We start from the raw sequence: 23,999 nt of genomic DNA on the forward strand, positions 1-23,999 counted from the left end.
TTATTTACACATTGTTTACTTTATCCAGATTCCACTTTTACCAAGTCCTGTTGGATACCTGTTCATGCTATACTGGCATTTAAGTAAAAAAAACATAATAATAATAATAAAACTATTTACAAATATATACATTTATGTACATGTATGTACACATATACATCTCCAGAAATCAGCTTAGATTTCCAGTGTTTGCTTAAAGGTGGCTGTAATTAGGAGGATCAGTACAAAGGTTGCCTGGCAACTGTGTGGCATTAATGAGCCATATTTCAAAAGAGCTTTGGATTCATCATTTCAGAATATCTAAAATAACTTCTGAAAACCTGGATTTCGTCGAATCAGGCGTTTCCGGTCCAGTCACCGGCCACTTGTGCCAACTGATAATCACCACTTCTTTATACAAGATGGAGACTTGTTTGGAGTATAGGGTAGTAGGGAACTGTTTGGTTTGAGCATAAAATCAGTCCATTATTGTGTATATGCTGTAAACTGTAATAATGAAATTAATTAAACAATTCACTTCATCACCAGACAGCTAATTGTGTCATTGTTCATTTGAAAAAAGTTTTTCTATCATTTACAACCTGGCTTTAGTGATACTGCAACTCTTCCACCTCATCATAGCAGGAAATAATTTTTTTCCTAATTTTGGCCTGTTTTCTTTCAGAAATTGTATGTGGATTTCCATAATTTGTTTACAAGCTGACAGATACAGAACCATCACTGAAAGTAAATAACTATGTGGACTAAGGTGATAGACTCATTTTACAGGATTTTACACAAATGTAACTCTGGTTATGCAGCGTTCTGCAGTTGTCCTGCCCGCTTCACTAAAGTTATTCACTTGGTTGCCAGTGTGCCGAGCCCAAAGAGACATTATTTCAAAATGGAGCCGGCTTCTTCAAACGTGCTTTAGCTTTAGCATACCACACGCAACTCTGTTTATGGTGCAAGATGATAATGTAGGTCTTTGGAGCTGGTCTGTGTCCTTCTCCTCTGCTTATCTGAGATTTTTCTTGGCCTGCCATTTATTATTATTATTACTTATTATTATGTGAAAGGATTAAAAGATAAAATGGTAAAACCATTGAGAATCTAAGACTCCAAGTTTTAAGATTAACAAAGTTAACAAAGGTTAACACACAGTCATCAGCATTCTGGCTATAATTCAACCTATTAGTCACCTCTCATCCAGTAAACAGCAGGTTACTGACAGCAGGAACAACAGAAGCTCTGCTTTACTGTTTATTCTGCACATTGTTACATTTTGGTCTCTCTGCTTCTCCTCACTTGAGTAAACTCACCTCAGGTCAGCGCCCATTCTTTCATTACTGAATTTAAGAGGCTCAATCATCGAGTGGCTGCTCTTCATAGATACACAGCTGGGCTCTGGAGGTTCTGCTCTGAATGTGTGCAGTCTGGAAATAAGATGTGGAGAAAAAAAAATAAATAAATAAATGTACAACAATGTCACAGGTTTTTAAAAGTAGACATAAGAGCAAAAACAGACACATTTTCACATTCGATTTAGTGAGTTCAGAGAAATTTGTGCATTAATTTACAGAAACAATTAACTGATTAATGACTTCCAGTGTATCTTATCCATTTTATTATTACTGGTTACTGCAGACCCACCAGTAAAAAGTGGACATTGTCCTAAGTGCTCACCTCAGGTCAGCGCCCATTCTTTCATTACTGAATTTAAGAGGCTCAATCATCGAGTGGTTGCTCTTCATAGATACATAACTGGGCTCTGGAGGTTCTGCTCTGAATGTGTGCATTCTGGAAATGAGATGTGGAGAAAAAAAACATAAAAATAAACGTAAAACAATGTCACAGGTTTTTAACAGTAGACGTAAAGCAAAAATAGACAGCTTTTGACATTGGATTTAGTGGGTTCAGAGAAATTTGTTCATTAATGCACAAAAACATTTAACTGATTATGATGGTAAAATACATAATCCGGCAATAGCATTGTGTACCGATCTTCATAGTTACTTACACTTACAAGATAGTTAGCTAGCTATTGCAATACAGAACTTGCGTTTAGTTTAGTTGATTCGTTAATACATAATAAAACACTAAGATAATAGACAGCTCAAAATATTTATTAATTACCCAATTTATTTACCCATTGTTACTTTCTCCAGATTCCACTTTTTACCAAGTCCTTTTGGATACCTGTTCCTGCTATATTGGCATTTAAGTAAACAAAAACATAAAAATAAAAATAAACTATTTACAAATATATACATCTACAGTGGTGTAAAAAAGTGTTTGACCCCTTCCTGATTTCCTAATTTTTTGCATGTTTGTCACACTTAAATGTTTCAGAACATCAAACTAATCTAAATATTAGTCAAAGACAAAACAGTTAAACACAAAATGCTATTTTTAAATGAAGGTTTTTATTATTAAGGGAGAAAAATAATCCAAACCTACAGGGCCCTGTGTGAAAAAGTGATTGCCCCCTTGTTAAAACATACCGTCACTGTGTTTTCTGACACCTGAATACACTGTCTCTAGCCACACCCAGGCCTGATTATTGCCACACCTGTTCTCAGTCAAGACATCACTTAAATAGGACTTGCCTGACAAAGCAAAGTCCACCAAAAGATCCTAATAGTTACACGTCATGCCTAGATCCAAAGATATTCAGGAACAATTGAGAAAGAAGGTGATTGAGATCTATGAGTCTGGAAAGGGTTATAAAGCCATTTCCGAAGCTTTGGGAATCCAGCGAACCACAGATGGTTAAGACATGGAACAGTGGTGAACCTTCCCAGGAGTGGCCGGCCACCCAAAATTACCGCAAGAGCACAGCAATGACTCATCCAAGAGGTCACAAAAGACCCCACAACAACATTCAAAGAACTGCAGGCCTCACCTGCTTCAGTTAAGGTCAGTGTTCATGTATCCACCATCAGAAAGAGACTGGGCAAAAATGGTCTGCATGCCAGAGTTCCTAGACGAAAACTACTGCTGAGCAAAAAGAACATTATAGCTCGTTTAAATTTTTCAGAACACATATTGATGATCCCCAAGACTTTTGGGAAAACATTCTGTAGACCGATGAGACAAAAGTTGAACTCTTTGGAAGGTGTGTGCACCACTGCATCTGGCGTAAAAGAATTCCAGAAAAAGAACAGTATACAAACAGTAAAACATGGTGGTGGTAGTGTGATGGTCTGGGGCTGTTTTGCTGCTTCAGGGCCTGGAAGAATTGCTGTGATAAATGGAACTATGTATTCTGCTGTCTACCAAAAGATCCTGAAGAAGAATGTCCAACCATCTGTTTGTGACCTCAAGCTAAACGGAACTTGGGTTCTGCAGCAGGACAATGATCCAAAACACACCAGCAAGTCCACCTCTGAATGGCTGAAGAAAAACAAAATGAAGATTTTGGAGAGGCCTAGTCAATGTCCTGACCTGAATCCGATTGAGATGCTGTGGCATGACCTTAAAAAGGCCGTTCTGCTTGAAAACCCTCCAATGTGGATGAATTACAACAATTCTGCAAAGATGAGTGGAGCCAAAATTCCTCCACAACGCTGTAAAAGACTCATTGCAAGTTATTGCAAGCGCTTGGTTGCAGTTGTTGCTGCTAAGGGTGGCCCGACCAGCTATTAGGTTTAGGGGGCAATCACTTTTTTACACAGGGCCATGGAGGTTTCGATTATTTTCTCCCTTAATAATAAACACCTTCATTTAAAAATAGCATTTTGTGTTTACCTGTGTTTCTCTTCGACTAATATTTAAATTGGTTTGATGTCCCATAACATTTAAGTGTAAAATCAGGAAGGGGACAAACATTTTTTCACACCACTGTATGTATATGTATATAATTCAACCTATTAGTCACCTCTCATCCAGTAAACAGCAGGTTACTGACAGCAGGAACAACAGAAGCTCTGCTTTACTGTTTATTCTGCACTTTGTTACATTTTGGTCTCTCTGCTTCTCCTCACTTGAGTAAACTCACCTCAGGTCAGCGCCCATTCTTTCATTACTGAATTTAAGAGGCTCAATCATCGAGTGGCTGCTCTTCATAGATACACAGCTGGGCTCTGGAGGTTCTGCTCTGAATGTGTGCAATCTAGAAATGAGACATTAAATATAATAACATAAAACAATAAAATAAATGTAGAACAATGTCACAGGTTTTTAACAGCAGACATAAAAGCAGAAATAGACACCTTTTTACATCCGGTTTAGTGTGTTCAATTAAATCTTTGCATTCATTTACAGAAACAATTAACTGATTACTGACTTCCAGTGTATCTTATTAATTTTATTATCACTGGTTACTGCAGACCCACCAGTAAAAAGATAAAAAATAATGTCACCTCTCATCCAGTAAACAGCAGGTTACTGACAGCAGGAACAACAGAAGCTCTGCTTTACTGTTTATTCTGCACTTTGTTACATTTTGGTCTCTCTGCTTCTCCTCACTTGAGTAAACTCACCTCAGGTCAGCGCCCATTCTTTCATTACTGAATTTAGGAGGCTCAATCATCGAGAGGCTGCTCTTCATAGATACACAGCTGGGCTCTGGAGGTTCTGCTCTGAATGTCTGCAGTCTGGAAATGAGATGTGGAGAAAAAAAAAAAAAATAAAGGTACAACAATGTCATGGGTTTTTTACCAGTAGACATAAAAGCAAAAACAGACACCTTTTTACATTTGATTTAGTGGGTCCAGAGACATGTTTGTGCATTTATTTACAGAAACAATTAACTGAGTACTGACTTCCAGTGTATCTTATCCATTTTATTATTACTGGTTACTGCAGACCCACCAGTAAAAAGTGGACATTGGCCTAAGTGCTCACCTCAGGTCAGCGCCCATTCTTTCATTACTGAATTTAAGAGGCTCAATCATCGAGTGGTTGCTCTTCATAGATACATAGCTGGGCTCTGGAGGTTCTGCTCTGAATGTGTGCATTCTGGAAATGAGATGTGGAGAAAAAAAACATAAAAATAAACGTAAAACAATGTCACAGGTTTTTAACAGTAGACTTAAAGCAAAAATAGACAGCTTTTGACATTGGATTTAGTGGGTTCAGAGAAATTTGTTCATTAATGCACAAAAACATTTAACTGATTATGATGGTAAAATACATAATCCGGCAATAGCATTGTGTACCGATCTTCATAGTTACTTACACTTACAAGATAGTTAGCTAGATATTACAATACAGAACTTGCGTTTAGTTTAGTTGATTCGTTAATACATAATAAAACACTAAGATAATAGACAGCTCAAAATATTTATTAATTACCCAATTTATTTACCCATTGTTACTTTCTCCAGATTCCACTTTTTACCAAGTTCTTTTGGATACCTGTTCCTGCTATATTGGCATTTAAGTAAACAAAAACATAAAAATAAAAATAAACTATTTACAAATATATACATCTACAGTGGTGTAAAAAAGTGTTTGACCCCTTCCTGATTTCCTAATTTTTTGCATGTTTGTCACACTTAAATGTTTCAGAACATCAAACTAATCTAAATATTAGTCAAAGACAAAACAGTTAAACACAAAATGCTATTTTTAAATGAAGGTTTTTATTATTAAGGGAGAAAAATAATCCAAACCTACAGGGCCCTGTGTGAAAAAGTGATTGCCCCCTTGTTAAAACATACCGTCACTGTGTTTTCTGACACCTGAATACACTGTCTCTAGCCACACCCAGGCCTGATTATTGCCACACCTGTTCTCAGTCAAGACATCACTTAAATAGGACTTGCCTGACAAAGCAAAGTCCACCAAAAGATCCTAATAGTTACACGTCATGCCTAGATCCAAAGATATTCAGGAACAATTGAGAAAGAAGGTGATTGAGATCTATGAGTCTGGAAAGGGTTATAAAGCCATTTCCGAAGCTTTGGGAATCCAGCGAACCACAGATGGTTAAGACATGGAACAGTGGTGAACCTTCCCAGGAGTGGCCGGCCACCCAAAATTACCGCAAGAGCACAGCAATGACTCATCCAAGAGGTCACAAAAGACCCCACAACAACATTCAAAGAACTGCAGGCCTCACCTGCTTCAGTTAAGGTCAGTGTTCATGTATCCACCATCAGAAAGAGACTGGGCAAAAATGGTCTGCATGCCAGAGTTCCTAGACGAAAACTACTGCTGAGCAAAAAGAACATTATAGCTCGTTTAAATTTTTCAGAACACATATTGATGATCCCCAAGACTTTTGGGAAAACATTCTGTAGACCGATGAGACAAAAGTTGAACTCTTTGGAAGGTGTGTGCACCACTGCATCTGGCGTAAAAGAATTCCAGAAAAAGAACAGTATACAAACAGTAAAACATGGTGGTGGTAGTGTGATGGTCTGGGGCTGTTTTGCTGCTTCAGGGCCTGGAAGAATTGCTGTGATAAATGGAACTATGTATTCTGCTGTCTACCAAAAGATCCTGAAGAAGAATGTCCAACCATCTGTTTGTGACCTCAAGCTAAACGGAACTTGGGTTCTGCAGCAGGACAATGATCCAAAACACACCAGCAAGTCCACCTCTGAATGGCTGAAGAAAAACAAAATGAAGATTTTGGAGAGGCCTAGTCAATGTCCTGACCTGAATCCGATTGAGATGCTGTGGCATGACCTTAAAAAGGCCGTTCTGCTTGAAAACCCTCCAATGTGGATGAATTACAACAATTCTGCAAAGATGAGTGGAGCCAAAATTCCTCCACAACGCTGTAAAAGACTCATTGCAAGTTATTGCAAGCGCTTGGTTGCAGTTGTTGCTGCTAAGGGTGGCCCGACCAGCTATTAGGTTTAGGGGGCAATCACTTTTTTACACAGGGCCATGGAGGTTTCGATTATTTTCTCCCTTAATAATAAACACCTTCATTTAAAAATAGCATTTTGTGTTTACCTGTGTTTCTCTTCGACTAATATTTAAATTGGTTTGATGTCCCATAACATTTAAGTGTAAAATCAGGAAGGGGACAAACATTTTTTCACACCACTGTATGTATATGTATATAATTCAACCTATTAGTCAACTCTCATCCAGTAAACAGCAGGTTACTGACAGCAGGAACAACAGAAGCTCTGCTTTACTGTTTATTCTGCACTTTGTTACATTTTGGTCTCTCTGCTTCTCCTCACTTGAGTAAACTCACCTCAGGTCAGCGCCCATTCTTTCATTACTGAATTTAAGAGGCTCAATCATCGAGCAGCTGCTCTTCATAGATACATAGCTGGGCTCTGGAGGTTCTGCTCTGAATGTCTGAAGTCTGCAAATGAGATGTGAGAAAAAAATAATATAAATGTACATCAATGTCACAGGTTTTTAACAGCAGACATAAAAGCAAAATTAGACACCTTTTTACATTCATTTTAGTGGGTTCAGGGACAAGAAATTTTAGATGATGTATCCCACCAGAATTAGGAACAGCACTGAAGCAAGTGGATTAAAGAGATTTAACCACCTGCTTAAGCAAAATCATCTTTTCAGAGATTTAGAGTCTACTTTTTGTGGATGTGTTATCTGATGTTTAAAGACCCCACACAAGACAAGCAGTGAGCCACCTGGTAGTGAATCAGGCTGTTCTGGGACAGCAGTGCAGAGCCATATTTCAAAAGAGCTTTGGATTCATCAATTCAGAATATCTAAAATAACTTTTGAAAACCTGGATGTCATCGAATCAGGCGTTTCCGGTCCAGTCACCGGCCACTCGTGCCAACTGATAATCACCACTTCTTTATACAAGATGGAGATTTGTGTGGAGTATAGGGTAGTAGGGAACTGTTTGGTTTGAGCATAAAATCAGTTAGTTATTGTGTATATGCTGTAAACTGTAAAAATGAAATTAATTAAACTATTCACTTCATCACCAGACAGCTAATTGTGTCATTGTTCATTTGAAAAAAGTTTTTTCTATTACTGACAATCTGACTTTCGTGATACTGCAACTCTTCCACCTCATCATAGCAGGAAATATTTTTTTTTCTAATTTTGGCCTATTTTCATTCAGAAATTGTATGTGGATTTCCATAATTCACAAATACCTGGTTAAATGTATCCCACTTAAATCCCACTGAAGTTGCAGTACACCCAATGGAAATAGTGGACAAGAAAAACTGGCAGGGGTCAGCATGTTTCTCACCTCAAATGAGAACTTCTTTCTTCCTTACTAAAATAATTATTAGGCAGCTCCATAAAGTGGTTGCACTTCATGCACGCACAACTGGCTTCTGGAGGTTCTGCTCTGCATGCCTGCAGTCTGGAAATGTGACAAGGAGAAAAACTAAATAAAACAGTTAAAAGTAAATATCTTAAGACAATTATACCTCACAACTACAAACAGATATCTGAAGATCACTGGTTTCCATTCAGTTGGTATTAAAATGTTATACAGCGTACTGTAGTTAAACCAACAGAATCCTGCTGTATCTGACTGCTGATAACCAGCAAGAGTAGATCATAACATTATCAATTCACTGTGATCTGATTATGACAGAATAAACACAACTTTAATTTAAAACATTTTTAGAACCCAGTGTGCCGAGCCCAGAGAGACATTGTTCTCCTTGTAACAGTGAATTTGAAGCTGCTATTTGATTGTACAAATGCTCCACAATGCTGCTTTAAATTATTATTATAAAGTAACTCACTCTGAGTCAGAGAGTCCTTCTCCACTGCTGAAGTTCTGATGGTCCATATTGATGTTACTGCTCTTCACACAGAAGACCAGCTGGACTGGCTGCTCTCTACACCAAACAGTTTTTCAGTTTAAAGCATGACCAGGACACTGAAACACAGATTATAATGAATCAGGTATCAGCACCAATTTGTCAAACCCTGATAAAAAAGAAAAACACTGCAGTGTTTAAAATTCAGTACCTGCAGCACCACCAATCCCTTTGCTCTTACACAGAACCCACCTTTACTACTACTTATAAACATAATTCATCAGCATGGCACTCACCTGCTGCCAGCATTTACTACACTACTGTCTACTGAATTAACCTCACCTGGGGTACAGATCTGGTACTGAATTAAATTGGGTGAGCAATTTTTAATAGAAAACATTATAAGCCAGAGTGAGTCGTGTGAATTCATGTGCAGTGTTGTAACTGTTGAAAAAGTAATTTTTCAGAATTAACATACAAAAAGTACATTAATATTTGACTTTTTACCCAGACACATTTACATCATAACTCCATCAGTTCATGCATTATTTAAATTTTCAATGTGCCTGACTGAATACGGTGTTTATGTGGTGCTTTCTAGTGAAAATTTGCTTTTCAGATAAATCTGACACCATATCAATAAAGCAAGAGAACACATGCTGAAAATTATATAATGAAATATTACGCTGCAGTAATTAATTTCTTCTTGAATTTAGTAATAACATATGGCAGAATTTCAGAATATGTCAAAATTTCCATAAAATATGCAGCTAGCTAACAGGTTTTCTGTATCTGGTTGAACCTTTAGCTAGCTAACTGGCTTTCTATAGCTTGTTTAACCATTAGCTAGCTAGGATAGAAACCAGCTAGTTTGCTAGCGTTAGCTTAAATGCTTTTACAAACATACATACTGTAAAAGCATTTAGGCTTGCTCGTTAACCAATTTGGTAGTTAGCTAGCGAATTGGTCTTTACTAGCTAACCTAAATGCTTCCACAGAACTTTAGTTTAGATGTTGTACATTAGCTAGCTAGTCAGCTAGGTTAACTTAGTGGTTGTGTGTCTCTACAAGTCACTGTGTAATGTTTGTTTTAGCTAGCTTCTTAGTTAAATAAAAAGGTGCTGTGTCTGTGAGTTAATACAACAAATCTTTATTTGTATTGTTTATTCCAGAGTTCAGTAATACGTCCCTGCACACTCTGCTACTTCGTTAAAAAGTACTTTATTAACTTAGCTAGCACAGTTTTATATAAACATAAAAGTGTAAGTAAGTTACTTTATTAACTTAGCTAGCACAGTTTTATATAAACACACTCACTACTACCACATAAGCTTTAGTCAACATTTCTCTAATTTGTAAAATCAGACTAGAAGTTGTTTGTGTATGCAGTATATTAGTATATACTACAGACAAAAATGTTTTACTTGAAAAAGTTTAAAGTTAAATTACACACACAGTTATCCTGTTAGACACAACAGGAGAATTTAACAGCATTAAGTAAAATAGTGGAGCTTTTCAGGGCAATTAACTTATTCATGTTTTATATTGGCTGAAAATGAAATAGGAAAATCATAGATGCATTTTATTATTGTCAGTAAATTAATATATGTTTTAATGTTGCTGCCCCTACTTTCGTTTCTGCTGGTGCCCAATTTTCCAAGTACTTATTTTAAGAATGTGATGCTGAATTTAAAATGGTCATGTCCAGTGATGTCAGTAACGCGTTACTCTAATCTGACCCTTTTTTCAGTAACGACTAATCTAACGCGTTACTATTTCCAATCCAGTAATCAGATTAAAGTTACTTATTTAAGTCACTGTGCGTTACTCTCTCTCTCCACCTTATCTCCTCCACACACACACACACACACACACACACACACTCCCATTCCATTCCCCCTCCGCTCTTCCCCAATCACACGCGTCTCGCTTTCTCCCCTGTATCTCTCTCTCGCGCTCGGCGTGTCTTTAGTTTCCGCCCGTTTTCGTTTTTCGCCAGTTCTCGGGCGAAAACTCTTTATAAAGGCGTTTTTTTTTTTGCGGCCGCGTCCCAATGCGCTCTTTGCACAACTACTTCCGCATTCTCATCAGTGCTGCTCCAGCGTTTCCTGTTTGGCTTTTCCAATACACTCGTTATGGCAGTATCAGCTGGTGTTTACAAGAGCTTCTAAAAATTAACCTCAACGTCAAGGAGACCAGTAAAGCCTACCACTAGAAAACTAGAGAAAGGCTTTAAACTATATGCCTATAAACTATATCATACCTACACACTACAAAGTTTTTTTTCTTATATTTTACGTTAGCCCACATAGCTCAGCATTAGCTAGTATAGCTAACTAGCTTGCTAGGTGCATTATTGATAGTTTCTCCTGTTATCAAATGGAAGTCTAATAAAATGCTAGTAATAATAATAACGCAAACTATAATAATCATTATAAAAATAATTAGACAAATGCTGGCTATAATAATAAAAATGCTAGCAATAATAATAATAATAATAATAATAATAATAATAATTAAAATAGTACAATTTATAATAATATATAGCTATAATAATAATAATATCAAGCTATACTAATAATAAAAACGCTAGCTATATTAGTAAAAAATAAGAATACAAATGCTAGCTATAATATTTTAATAATATTAATAATAATAATAATTAGCTATTATAATAATAATAACAACAATAATAATAATAATATCTCGCTATAATAATAATAATAATAATAATAATAAAAATGCTAGCTGGTGGATCATTCAGGCAAGTACGCTGATCTCCTCTCCCAAATACATGGAGCCTGCGTGCTGTAACGTTAATTATTCCATTTAAAAAGCAGTGGCACTGCATGCTTTGCCAGTCGTCTCCAAGCTTCTGACGTTTCTGGTTTAACCAGGTAGTCTGGTATGAAATGTTTGCTACAGACCTTTAATATGGCGAAATGGTAAAGTGGTCCCGACTAATGTTCATTAGCCACTGTTTATTAGATTTATTAGCTTAAAGCTTCCTTAAAACTTAGCAGACGCAGTGCAAAAAGGAACACAACAGTGCTGAAAACGGCTTGAAAACTTCACGCTGGATACTCATTTTGACCTCTCGCTAGTAAAAAATGTACGTTTTGCCTATACAGGCGAATGTAAACAATACAACCGGAAACGTCCGAGCCGCATTATTTGAAAACGGAAATGCGTCAGAGCCGTGAGTGCAAGGAGCCCATTCACTAGCCAGGGCAGCGGTCTGCCACAAATTTGATTGGCAGAGGAGAGCGTTTGAAGATTTTACACCACACGTGATTGGAAGTTCTCTGTGGCGCAGAGCGCACATACCGTAAAGACAAGAAAAGTTCCGGTGCTTTAAATGAACAGTAGTTGGGTCCGGTATGGGTCCGTATTGGACAACGTCTGGGTCCGGACCCGGACCGCAGTCTGCAAATATGTGATCCCTGGTCTAGACCATATACACGGTTCTGTTTTATAAAACCACTCCTTGCTGCCCTGCAGAGAACAACAGGTTCAATGTTCAGTTTTACAGTGTTAAATATGTCAGGTCAAGAAAGACTTTCTTTATTTTATATATTTTTTATAAAAACAAGTATTTATGTTTAGTAAAATCAAGAAAGACCATATTTTATTTTTTTATTTAAAAAATATTTATGTTAAGTTAATTTTTTTATTTTTATTAAAATAAACGTATTTTTTTTAGGAAATAATTCAACTTAACAGAGATAAATTGTTGCTGTTAAAAATGCATTTTCCAATAATTATTATAGTATTGGCAAAACTGGTTATAATGTTTATGTTAAGGTGGCGGGAGGTGGTGTCTGCAGCTGCTGAAAGTAACTAATAAAGTAACTTAGTTACTTTTAAAATCAAGTAATCCATAAAGTAACTACCCAGATAGCCAGCGACTTTGGCCCGGACTCGTTTCTAAGTCGGCACTGCTGGTTTAGAGTCACAAGCAGAAAAATACTTCTGGCCCACAGCTGGCCCAGTGTCACTTTCTGACTGTTCTACATCAGTGTCACTGAGCAGTCGTTTTGGTGCTGGTGAAGGACTGACGCACCTGACCTGTTGATTATCTGAACACAGGTGTGTACTGGCTCAAATACGGCAGATGACCCTGTACCAGCACTGTTATAGTACACACGCACACGCACACGCAGCCTGTTATAGGACTGCTTCACACACACACACACACACACACACACACACACACACACACACACACACACACAGACAGCCTGTTATAGTACTGCTTCACACACACACACCCAGAGAGTCTAATTCTATTGGCCACATTTTTCTACATGGACTGGATAAGCTGTGTGTGTGATCACGTTTAGAGTGATCTAGGTGATATTTACCTTGGTGCCCTTTGCGCATCAGCCCAGTTCAACCCGTGCGGTTTCTCGTAGCACTTGGCGCGCGGATTCCTCAAACATTAAAACTTTCGTCAACTGTCAGCTATCCTGACACCTTTGAAGTTTGTAGGTAGGTAGCAAACCTACGTACCTAAGTATTAAGTACCTTTTTTGAAATATAATTTATTTAGATTCCATGTACTTAATAAATATTTTGACCGTCAAATATGAGTTATAACCCTATCTGTGTGTCGCCTCTTCAGTTAGCTAAGCTAGCTAACTTAGCAGCATATCAAGGTGATATTATCTGAGGCTAAATTATCTCAGAATGTAGCATTAAACACATTTCATGTTAATGTAAATGATAATGCAGATATAACAGTCACTAACAGACAACCAAAAAGTATGTTTTTACTTGAAATTAAAATTGTTAACTAGTGTACAAGGCCAGAACAGAAGTACTGTTTCGGTAACCTTATTTAGGTTAGCTAAGCTATAAACAGTTAGCTAGCTAGGATAGAAACCAGCTAGTTTGCTAGCGTTAGCTTAAATGCTTTTACAAACATACATACCGTAAAAGCATTTAGGTTTGCTAGTTAACCAATTTGGTAGTTAGCTAGCGAATTGTTCTTTATTAGCTAACCTAAATGCTTCCACAGAACTTTTGTTTAGATGTTGTACATTAGCTAGCTAGTCAGCTAGGTTAACTTAGTGGTTGTGTGTCTCTACAAGTCACTGTGTAATGTTTGTTTTAGCTAGCTTTTTAGTTAAATAAAATGGTGCTGTGTCTGTCAGTTAATAAAAAAAAATCTTTATTCAGTAATAAAGATCAGTAATATGTTCCTGCACACTCTGCTACTTTGTTAAAAATGTAAGTACTTTATTAACTTAGCTAGCACAGTTTTATATAAACACACTCACTACTACCAAATAAGCTTTAGTCAACATTTCTCTAATTTGTAAAATCACACTAGAAGTTGTTTGTGTGTGCAGTAAGTTATATTAGTATACTAGAGACAAAAGTGTTTTACTTAAAAAATGTAAAATCAAATTACATACAGTTATCTATAACTAGACACAACAGGAGAATTTAACAGCATTAAGTAAAATAGTGGAGCTTTTCAGAGCAATCTATCTATCTATCTATCTATCTATCTATCTATCTATCTATCTATCTATCTATCTATCTATTGGCAGAAAATGAAATAGGAAAATCATAGATGCCTTTTATTATTGTCAGTAAATTAATATATGTTTTAATGTTGCTGCCCCTACTTTCGCTTCTGCTAGTGCCCAATTTTCCAAGTACTTATGTTAAGAATGTGATGCTGAATTTAAAATGGTCAACATTATGGGCAAAAAAAATGGTCACAATGGGCAAACATAACAACATTATATTTGCAAATATGACTGCAATAAACATATTTAACATTAAACTATTACTGTACTTTGATTCTATTAGTTGATAGTTGTATCTATAGAAACAAGCGTACAATTAAATATGTGTAGAGAAGGTATAACTTGCTTTTAGAGCCTAATCAGGAAATATAAATAAGCAAAACTATACTGGTGTGTAATGCTCTCAGGCTAATGTTAGGTGTTGCATTGGACGCTAATGCCAACATGTTCTCCAAACGGGAGTAAGATATAAATTTACTGAGGAGGAGACATCAATGAATTATTAAATTACCTTTATTTTAATTGTCTTATATTATTTTAATATCTATAATCAACACATTTTCTGTATAATTAATGTAGATGTATTTATTTATTTAAGTAGTACAGTATGGTGGACCAAAAATGACATATGTATAAATAAATAAATGCATACATGAATGTAGAAATAAATAAATACACGCATGAATAATTGTATAGTTAAATAAATAAAATAATACATACATTTCTTATTTATTTTTTATATATTTTTTAATTATTCATTTATATGTGCATTTATTTATTTTAACATTTGTTTATTCATTCATTTATTTCAACATTTATTTATTGATTTATTTCCACATTTATTGATTTATTTCCACATTTATTTATTGATTTATTTCCACATTTATTAATTGATTTATTTCTGTATTTCTGCATTTGTATGATAGTTAGGTAGGTGGTCCTATCCTCGCTCTAAAGCAGGATTAGTTTTTGAGCTGCAAAAGTGTTGGCTCTACTGCTCCTGTCTTGGCCTGCAGCGGCAACATTTTGAAGCTGTTGACCCTCATTTATTTTCAGCAGTTGTTACTGCAGTAGGGGTTATAGCCATGATGTTGCTGTGCCGTCCCTTTGTTTCCTTCTCACTGATACCGGAAGTACAGGACGGTGGAGTGTGCGCCGGGACACACAGCAGCACAGCGGGGTGTGCGCCGGTACACCAGTGTGTACTGGTGTATACACCACTGTCCTGTTATGTACTGGTGTGTAAAACACTGTTCTGTAGGGTGTACTGGTGTATACACCACTGTACTGGTGTGTAAAACACTTCTTTACTGGAACCCCCATGTCTGTTTTCTTGTGAATTACTGTATAAAGACAGCCGCTGTACTTCTGTGTCCCGCAACCAATCCTGCTTTAATTGCTCTAACTACCATAGACATGCAGAAATGTGGAAATAAATAAATTAAGAAATGTGGAAATAAATAAATGAAGAAATGTGAAAATAAATGAATAAATAAACGAATAAATAAATAAATAAATGCACATTCATATATAAATAAATGTATAAATAAATAAGAAATGTATTTATTAATTTATTTATTTACCTATGCAAATATTTATGCGTGTATTTATTTATTTATTCATTCATTTATATGTTCATTTATTTATATATTTATTTATTTCAACATGTATTTATTTATTCATTTATTTATGTCTATATTTATGTATTTCTACATTAATATGTGCATTTATTAATTTATACTTATGTCATTTTTGGTCCTCCATAGTACAGATCAAACACACACAAAAACCTATACAGTATGTGTGTATGTACATTACTGTGAAAATGTTTTAGGCCGATGCAATTTTCTTAAAACCAATTATCTCAATATTAAGACAATATTAAGTCCACAGGTGCCAAACCTTTAACCTTAAACCTATTAAACCAATGTTATTCATAGTACAGAGTAGGGCTGGGAATCTTTGGGAATCCCACAATTCGATTCAGATTTGCAAATTGTATTCTGTTTCTGTTTTCTTTTTTTTACTTTTTTTTTAATATGTAACATTTATGAATTAAACATAAATTTAATATAAGTCTTTGTTTTATGTCTTTCTTTGAGCTTTTTTTTCTCATTAACACTAATTGAGTAAACAAAATACTTTATTTAAACCAATGGTAAGTTCCTTATTAGTGTTTCCTATAATAATATATAATATATATAATATAATATAATAATATAATAATCATATTGATGTACTGATGTACGAAGTGGTTATTTACGTAAATTTTATGTACAAATAGCTTGTAGCTTGTAGTAGTAGGAATAACATTGTAGGTTCCTGAATCTACTAGTTCTTAGAAAACAAATTCACCAACAGTAAAAGACAAAGTACCTTCAGTTACAAGCAGTTTGCTTACTCTATTCAGCCCAATGTTGGGCACTGGACCGAGTCCGGTGACCGAATTTCAGCCAGCTTCAAGGAGTCAGAAACCGGAAAAGGCCCAGACCTGGTCCTACGTTCAAAAAGACACTGGACCGAGTCCGGTGACCGAATCTCAGCCAGCTTTGAGGAGTCAGAAACCGAGTAAGGCCCAGTCCTGGTCCTACGTTCAAAAAGACACTGGGCCGAGTCCGGTGACCGAATCTCAGCCAGCTTCCAGAACAGTCAGAAACTGAATAAGGCCCAGACCTGGCCCCACATTCAAAAAGACACTGGGCTGAGTCCGGTGACCGACTCCCAGCCAGCTTTGAGGAGTCAGAAACCGAATAAGGCCCAGTCCTGGTCCTACGTTCAAAAAGACACTGGGCCGAGTCCGGTGGCTGGTTCTGGGCCAGCTTTGAGTACAGTCAGAAACCAGCTAAGGCCCAATTCTGGGCCAGCACTCGGTGGCTATCTGGGTAAGTTACTTTTTAAAGGAGTAATCAGTAATCGGATTACTTTTTCAAAGTAACTATACCATCACTGGTCATGTCATACGAAAGGAAAAACATAACAGCATTATATTTGTAAATATGACTGCAATAAACATATTTAACATTAAACTATTACTGTCCTTTGATTATATTAGTTGATAGTTGTATCGATAGAAACAAGCGTACAATTAAATATGTGTAGAGAAGGTATAACTTGCTTTTAGAGCCTACTCAGAAAATATAAATAAGCAAAACTATACTGGTGTGTAATGCTCTCAGGCTAATGTTAAACCAGCTAACAGATAACGATATGATCACATTGATCCAGTGAACCGATTCCTTTCAGTGAACTGAATCGATTTAAACTCCGGCTGAATCTAAGTGTTCTGGGCTGTTGGAGGCTTATCGTCTAATAATCGAATTAAATACAAGTAGAGAAAAATATCACACTCTTATAACGAGATAACACTTTACAGTTTGATCTCATTCTCACCGCGTTGTCTGTAGCCTCCTGGTAAATAGACTCAGAGCCGAGTCAGACTCACGAAGCCCAACGAATCGACACCTGGTTTTACCGAGCAGAGATTCACTGAATCGGAATGATTCGATAGTTTTAGTTACAGTAAAGTTAGCAGTGCTGGATCTACTGGCCCACAGAGCTCACAAACACACAGCTAGTTCATTATTTAATCTGGATTCAACTCTAAATTCAAGTTTTAACCGTTTCTCATCGGATCAGAATTATTTTACAGTAACTGAATGTTCCACTTTTTATCTGCGTCACTCTGATCCGGAACAGAGACTGAAGTTCAGCTCTGTTCAATAGTTATTAGTTTCTTTTTCTTTCTTTAAACTCTATAAACTCTATTTAAACTCTATATAAACTCGATATAAACCATATAAGCGACGGATCTTTAACTTACCGGGTAAAATATAAAGCGCTGAGCTCTGAAATCCGCCCTGCTCTCTTTCTGAATGCAGCTTTCAGTTTCACCCTCTTTCAATAAGAACACCCACTCCAGCACTAGTGCTGCCAACTCCTCAGTAAGGAGAGTAGCTATTGGCTGTCCTAAAAGTCGCTAGAAGTCGCTAAACGACGTCATCGCATTTTTTGACAGTTTCTGCTTACCGCTAGAGGGAGCCCGCGAGAGAGTCCTCAATGAATGGAGGTGAATGGAGCCAAACAGATAAAAACTCCAATTAAATACAGTCTAACTTCTTCTCCATGATATTCCTTTAATTTTAGAAAGTAGAATAAAATATGTTGCTAAAATCAAAGAAATCTAACCTGTATATTTCAGTTTTTTTCTACAGTAAACAGGTTTTATACAGTAGAGACGCTGCATTACTGTTACTGTGATCTGATTGGTTGATGAGCGGATACTGGAGTTACAGTCAGAGCCCGTTTTAAAGGTTTATAACTGGAGTTTAAAAGCTTTAAAATTATATCTGTAGTGCTGAAACATTTAATAATGTTATTTTTTGAAGAAATGAAATAAAATTAGTTTAAAAAGAACAAATATTTGTAAAATAGGATTTTCTCCATAAGAACCCATTAATTTAGGGCTGACTCTGGAGCGCCCTCTGGTGGTGTAATAAACCCGTAAGACTTTCTGAAGTGGGCATTCTCCTCTCTATACATTCTCTGCTCGAAGCTTCAGAACACAGTGTACATTATCTGCATCTGGAGGCTCAAACCTCAGAGTGTTTTGTGTATCTAGTGGACAGATTAACAGATTAAAACATTAAAATCCTGATATTTAATATTAGATGATAAAACTGATAAAACTAGATTTTTGTGCCCCTGATAGCAAAGAACATTGAATATTTTTTAATGGTTTGAACTATAAATCTATTCTCACATTAATGCTTTTACATCAATGATGTTTCCCATAAATAATAATATTTATATTAATAATTATTATTTAAAGGTAACATTCTAATCTTCAAGACCACAGTAAACACTATTAAAATAAAATGCAAACAGTATATACAGATTTAATGTAAGTAAAGTTTAATATAAAGCATACATATAGATTCATAAACTAAATAAATCAATTCTGATATATGAGATCAACGTTGTTTTAATGCATTACTGGTGGAAAGATGGACGTTGATTCAATGTTTTTTACTTTTTTACTTGTTATTAAAGGTTTAATTGCAGGTTTACATACTGTATAATCACTTTGATGGCTAAAACAGTCATATATTTTGAATAAATACCGAATACACACTGAAAATGTTTTTTCACTTTTTTTGTTATGATATCTGTTTATTTCGACTATAGAATGTATAGGGAGGAGAATGCCCACTTCAGAATATCTTCAGGGTTTGTTGCGCCACCAGAGAGCGCTCCAGAGTCAGGCCTAAATGAATGGGTTCATATGGAGCCCGTCTCATTCTGCCTGGACCTTTTCTGACCTGTCCTTAGCATCATGTTCATTCTATTTCCAAAACATAAAAAAAAAAACATTATTTCTGATTTTCTATCAATGTTCCGTTTAGAAAAAACCCAAATTATAAACACTGTTATAAATTATTATGCAAGTTATATTTTTCTCAGATTTTACTAAATGGTAAATGCAAATGACAGTCAGTATAATTTCTAAGTTATGACCTGTTCAGTATAAATCCACTTTTATTATTGAACAAACCTCCCAATGATAGTATCTTTTTTATTAAAAACGTTCTAATGTTATGTTCTATATTATAAAGCAGGCCACATGTTTTAAGCAATATGGGAAAGGAAAAAGGAAAGCATGAAATAGTGCAGTGCCTTGGATAAGGTATGAAAACATTAGATATTTAATGAACACTGAAGCGTGATCATCGTACTGTGATTTAGAGCACAGACGGGTTCGTGCAGATAAAGGCAAAATGAGGAAGGCAAGTTTCTGTCAGACAAGTTCATCAGATAAGAGAGCAGCAAAATGCTATTACAAATTAGCAAACAGGTATTTGAAGCTGCTGGAGCCTCTGGAGTCCCGCGAACCTCAAGCTGTAGATCCTTCAAAGACTCGCTGTGGTGCATCAACCTACTATTCATCCACCCCTAACCAGAGCTCACACGCAGAAACAGCTGCAGTGAATTCAGACATACATGAAGACTAATTTCCAGACAGTCTTATTTACTGATGAGTGTCGTGAAACTCTGGATGGTCCAGATGGATGGAGTAGTGGATGGATGGATGGTGGGTGGATGGCCACCATGTCCCAACAAGGCTTCGTCATCAGTGAGGAGGGGGCGGAGTCATGTTTTGGTCTGGAATCATGGGGAGAGAGCTGGTTGGCCCCTTTAGGCTCCCTGAAGGTGTGAAATTTACCTCAGCAAAGTATATAGACTTTCTTCCATGATACAAAAAGAAGAACCGTACCTTTCGGAGCAAGTGTATAGAGCAGAGGTCACTAATAAGCAGACCGCGGTCCGGACCCAAAAGTTGTCCAATGCAGACCCAAACCTACTGAGAAGAATTTAATTGTATGCGTCATTTGCGGTGAAGTAAAGTCACAGACCAATCACGTGTGGTGTAAGATCACCAAACACTCTCCTCTGCCAATCAGATCTGTGCAGAAGCGGTGAGGGAAAAAAAAAATAAACACACCGCTCGCTCCTCACGCGGGATCGAACTCGTATATATAGCTGTATCGCTATTTAAATGACGGAGGCACAAGGTGTGAAAATAGACTGTTGGCAGAGTATAAGATAGCAGTGAGCATCGCAATGCACCTTTCACAGGGTGTATGGCCCAGAATCTGAAATCTAAGTGCGTTTTCACCTGTAGTTCGTTTCTCTGGTGCGAATCAGTTAATGAGTTTGTTTACTTGGAGTGTTTTCTCGCTCTGTTCGGTCTGGTTTCACATAGGCATAAATGTAAACGCACCAAAATGCGCATCAATAAACCACACGAGCAGCCTGTGTCCTCTGATTGGTCAGAGCTGTCTGACACGAGAGTACGTTAAATATAAATATACGAAATAAGTAAATACAGCCAGAAGATTTTGTGTTCCAGCTTTAACACTAAACGCTGAAATGCTGCACTTTCAAACACAGTGTTTCTAGTAATATATTTTGAATAAATACCGAATACACACTGAAAAAGTTTTTTCCCTTTTTTTTATTATATCTGTTTATATTGACAAAATATTTCGACTATAGAATGTATAGAGAGGAGAATGCCCACTTCAGAATATCTACTGGGTTTGTTGCGCCACCAGAGGGCGCTCCAGAGTCTGTCCTAAATATGGAGCCTGTCCCTTTTCTGACATGTCATTAGCATCACGTTCATCCTATTTCCAAAACATAAAAAAGCATTATTTCTGATTTTGTATCAATGTTCCGTTTAGAAAAACTGTTCATCATACCCAGATCATAAACACTGTGTTATAAGTTATTATGCTAGTGATATTTTTCCTAAATGGTCAATGCAAATGACAGTCAGTATAATTTCGTATAAAGCTGCACTTTCAAACACAGTGTTTCTACGTGCAGCGCAGATTTAAAATAAATATAATAAACAGAGTCACGCGGCTGTGAGCAGTGAATGCAGCGCAGTTGGCGCGTGCATGGCACAGTGTTTGTTCACAGCTGTGGTAATCAGCGTTATCTGGCTAATATATCAGTTTAAACTGTGCTTGCTTTATCATCAGTTTAGCTCAAATAAATGGCTTATATTTAATAGCTGGATCCGATCGAGACCGGATCACATTCTCACCAAAGCGAACCGCTCCAGAGTTCGTTTGGTACCGGACCGAGACCCCCTCCTCTAGCTGGTCTCGGTCCGGTTCTTTTGATCCGCATCCGAATGCGATTACCGTATTTTTCGGACTATAAGGCGCACTTAAAAACTTTTAATTTTCACAAAAATTGACAGTGCGTCTTATAATACGGTGCGCCTTTTGTATGGATTTTAGTCGTCAGGTTGTAAGGAGCAGTAAACACACACTCCGTGCAGCGTTATAGAGAGTTTCAGTGCTATACAGAGTCCAGAGCCGTTCAGCTCCGAGGCTGAGCAGCAATAGCATTAGCTAGATGCTAACCGCTAAGCTAGCTAGCTTATTCACTGAGATCAGTATTATCTAAATTTTACTCGTCAGGTTGTAAGGAGCAGTAAACACACACTCCGTGCAGCGTTATACAGAGTTTCAGTGCTATACAGAGTCCAGAGCCGTGCAGCTCCGAGGCTGGAGCAGCAAATAGCATTAGCTAGCTTATTCACTGTTCAGAGATCAGTATTATCTAAATTTTACCCGTCAGGTGTAAGGAGCAGTAAACACACACTCCGTGCAGAGCCGTGCCGCTCCGAGGCTGGAGCAGCAATAGCATTAGCTAGATGCTAACCGCTTAGCTAGCTAGCTTTTTCACTGTTCAGAGATCAGTATTTTCTAAATTTAGCACTTTTAATACTGCTGGAGCAGTATTATTAGAGTTAGATGCTAATCGCTAAGCGTTCACCGTTCAGAGGTGAGTTATCGGCCTGTAAGTCTGTGCTGCTTTGCCTGGCTAGCATTAGCTAGATGCTAAGCGCTAACTCTCTCAGAGGTGAGTTTTATCAGCCTGTAATCTGCTTGTTTACCGTGTTAAAACAAGCTACAGGGGACGAATCGCTAGCTAATATCTCACTGTCTTACCAGAACACGCAGGATTACTCAGTGTAACGCTGTCGTTTAAGTTTGGGTTAACTTTACTAGTTTAGGTGACTAGCTAGCGTGCTAGCGGATAGCTATGCTAACGCTGGTGCAGCAAGCCTTAGTGGACATCTGGAAATCTAAGCTTACTGTAAATAAACTGAAGCACGTTACTCACCCAAATAAACAGTTTTCAGGAGAGGAATCTGTGTAGATTAATATCCAGCACTCGTTTGACTTTGAAAGAGCTATATTTGTATACTGAGACGCTCCACCGGCAAGCGACCACCCCCGGCGGGGGAAGGGAAACATGGCGCCACCCCTGTTCACTTTGATATAGGCACCCTTTCTAGTGTCACTTAACACGCCTTATAATGCGATGCGCCCTATGTATGGAAAAATAGCAGAAAATAGGCGTTCTTTGATAGTGCGTCTTATAATACGGTGCGCCTTATAGTCCGAAAAATACGGTACTGTTTTCACACCTGCTCAATCGAACCGCACTAAAGTTACAAACGGACCAGAGCTCATTTGAACCGGACCAAATAGTGCTGGTGTGAAAACGCCCTTAGATCTAATCTTAAGTGGCCAAGATCAAGTCAAGGTCAAATATAAAGAAGCCCCTCAAGTAAAAATCAGAAGAGGGCCAAGGCTGAGTAAAGATGCAAAGAATTCCAAGATCAAGTCAAGATTGGGTCTAAAGAAGAAGAGACTGATTGAAGGCTGGGTCAAATGACAAATAAATGTGTGTGAAAAGGTCTTCTGTTTAAATCTCACACTACACTGTGGTGGCAGTATATACTGAAAAAAATGTAAAGGTGACACTTGCTGACACTTTGGTTTCACAGCTGAAACATTTCTCAGAATGACATTAACATGATTTTTCCGTAGCAAATAATATTAACAGTGTTGCTTATAATCCTTTATTGTTTTCTTATTAAGAAGTTCAGCTAATCACATTACATATTTCTAAGCACAAAGGTTCAGCACTAGTGCTACTGCAGGGGTTCTGGCTGTGCCATCAGTCAGATGGCAGCCTGAGAATGTGTATCCTGACTAAAAGTGAAGAAAATGCCCCAATGTATACAGCATCTCTATGTGGAAGATGAATCAGAAAAAAGGTTACTATATTTAAGTAAAAAAAAACAACCAAAAAAGTAGCATTTCTGAATGAAAATGTAGCATTTGTCTAGCTAATGGGCCAAGAAACTGTAGAAACAGCAAATTTGGAGTTGATTCTAAGAGAGGTATGACAAGATCGCAAAAGCCATCTCAAAGCTATT

The 23,999-nt window shown here is 37.0% G+C and overlaps 1 protein-coding gene across 4 annotated transcripts in view; it reads right to left on the reverse strand.

Annotated features, from left to right (window-relative positions):
- LOC111196209 (NACHT, LRR and PYD domains-containing protein 12) overlaps window positions 1-23,999 on the reverse strand; it is a 280,945-nt gene that overhangs the window by 25,613 nt on the left and 231,333 nt on the right. Inside the window, exons 1-9 of one of the 4 annotated variants that reach the window (XM_049470067.1) lie at window positions 18,015-18,114; window positions 8,637-8,773; window positions 8,129-8,245; window positions 7,142-7,255; window positions 4,828-4,941; window positions 4,464-4,577; window positions 3,980-4,093; window positions 1,666-1,779; window positions 1,302-1,415 (exon numbers count right to left, since the gene is read on the reverse strand). In XM_049470067.1, coding sequence (XP_049326024.1) covers window positions 1,302-1,415; window positions 1,666-1,779; window positions 3,980-4,093; window positions 4,464-4,577; window positions 4,828-4,941; window positions 7,142-7,255; window positions 8,129-8,245; window positions 8,637-8,683 — 848 coding nt within the window. In that variant the 5' untranslated portion in view covers window positions 8,684-8,773; window positions 18,015-18,114. Of the gene's footprint in view, window positions 1-1,301; window positions 1,416-1,665; window positions 1,780-3,979; window positions 4,094-4,463; window positions 4,578-4,827; window positions 4,942-7,141; window positions 7,256-8,128; window positions 8,246-8,636; window positions 8,774-18,014; window positions 18,115-23,999 lie in introns of those variants that run through there. The other 3 variants (XM_049470068.1, XM_049470070.1, XM_049470071.1) reach the window with 3 other exon arrangements.

The sequence above is a fragment of the Astyanax mexicanus genome, chromosome 21 (assembly GCF_023375975.1).
Source record: "Astyanax mexicanus isolate ESR-SI-001 chromosome 21, AstMex3_surface, whole genome shotgun sequence".
Classification (NCBI taxonomy): Eukaryota; Metazoa; Chordata; class Actinopteri; order Characiformes; family Acestrorhamphidae; genus Astyanax; species Astyanax mexicanus.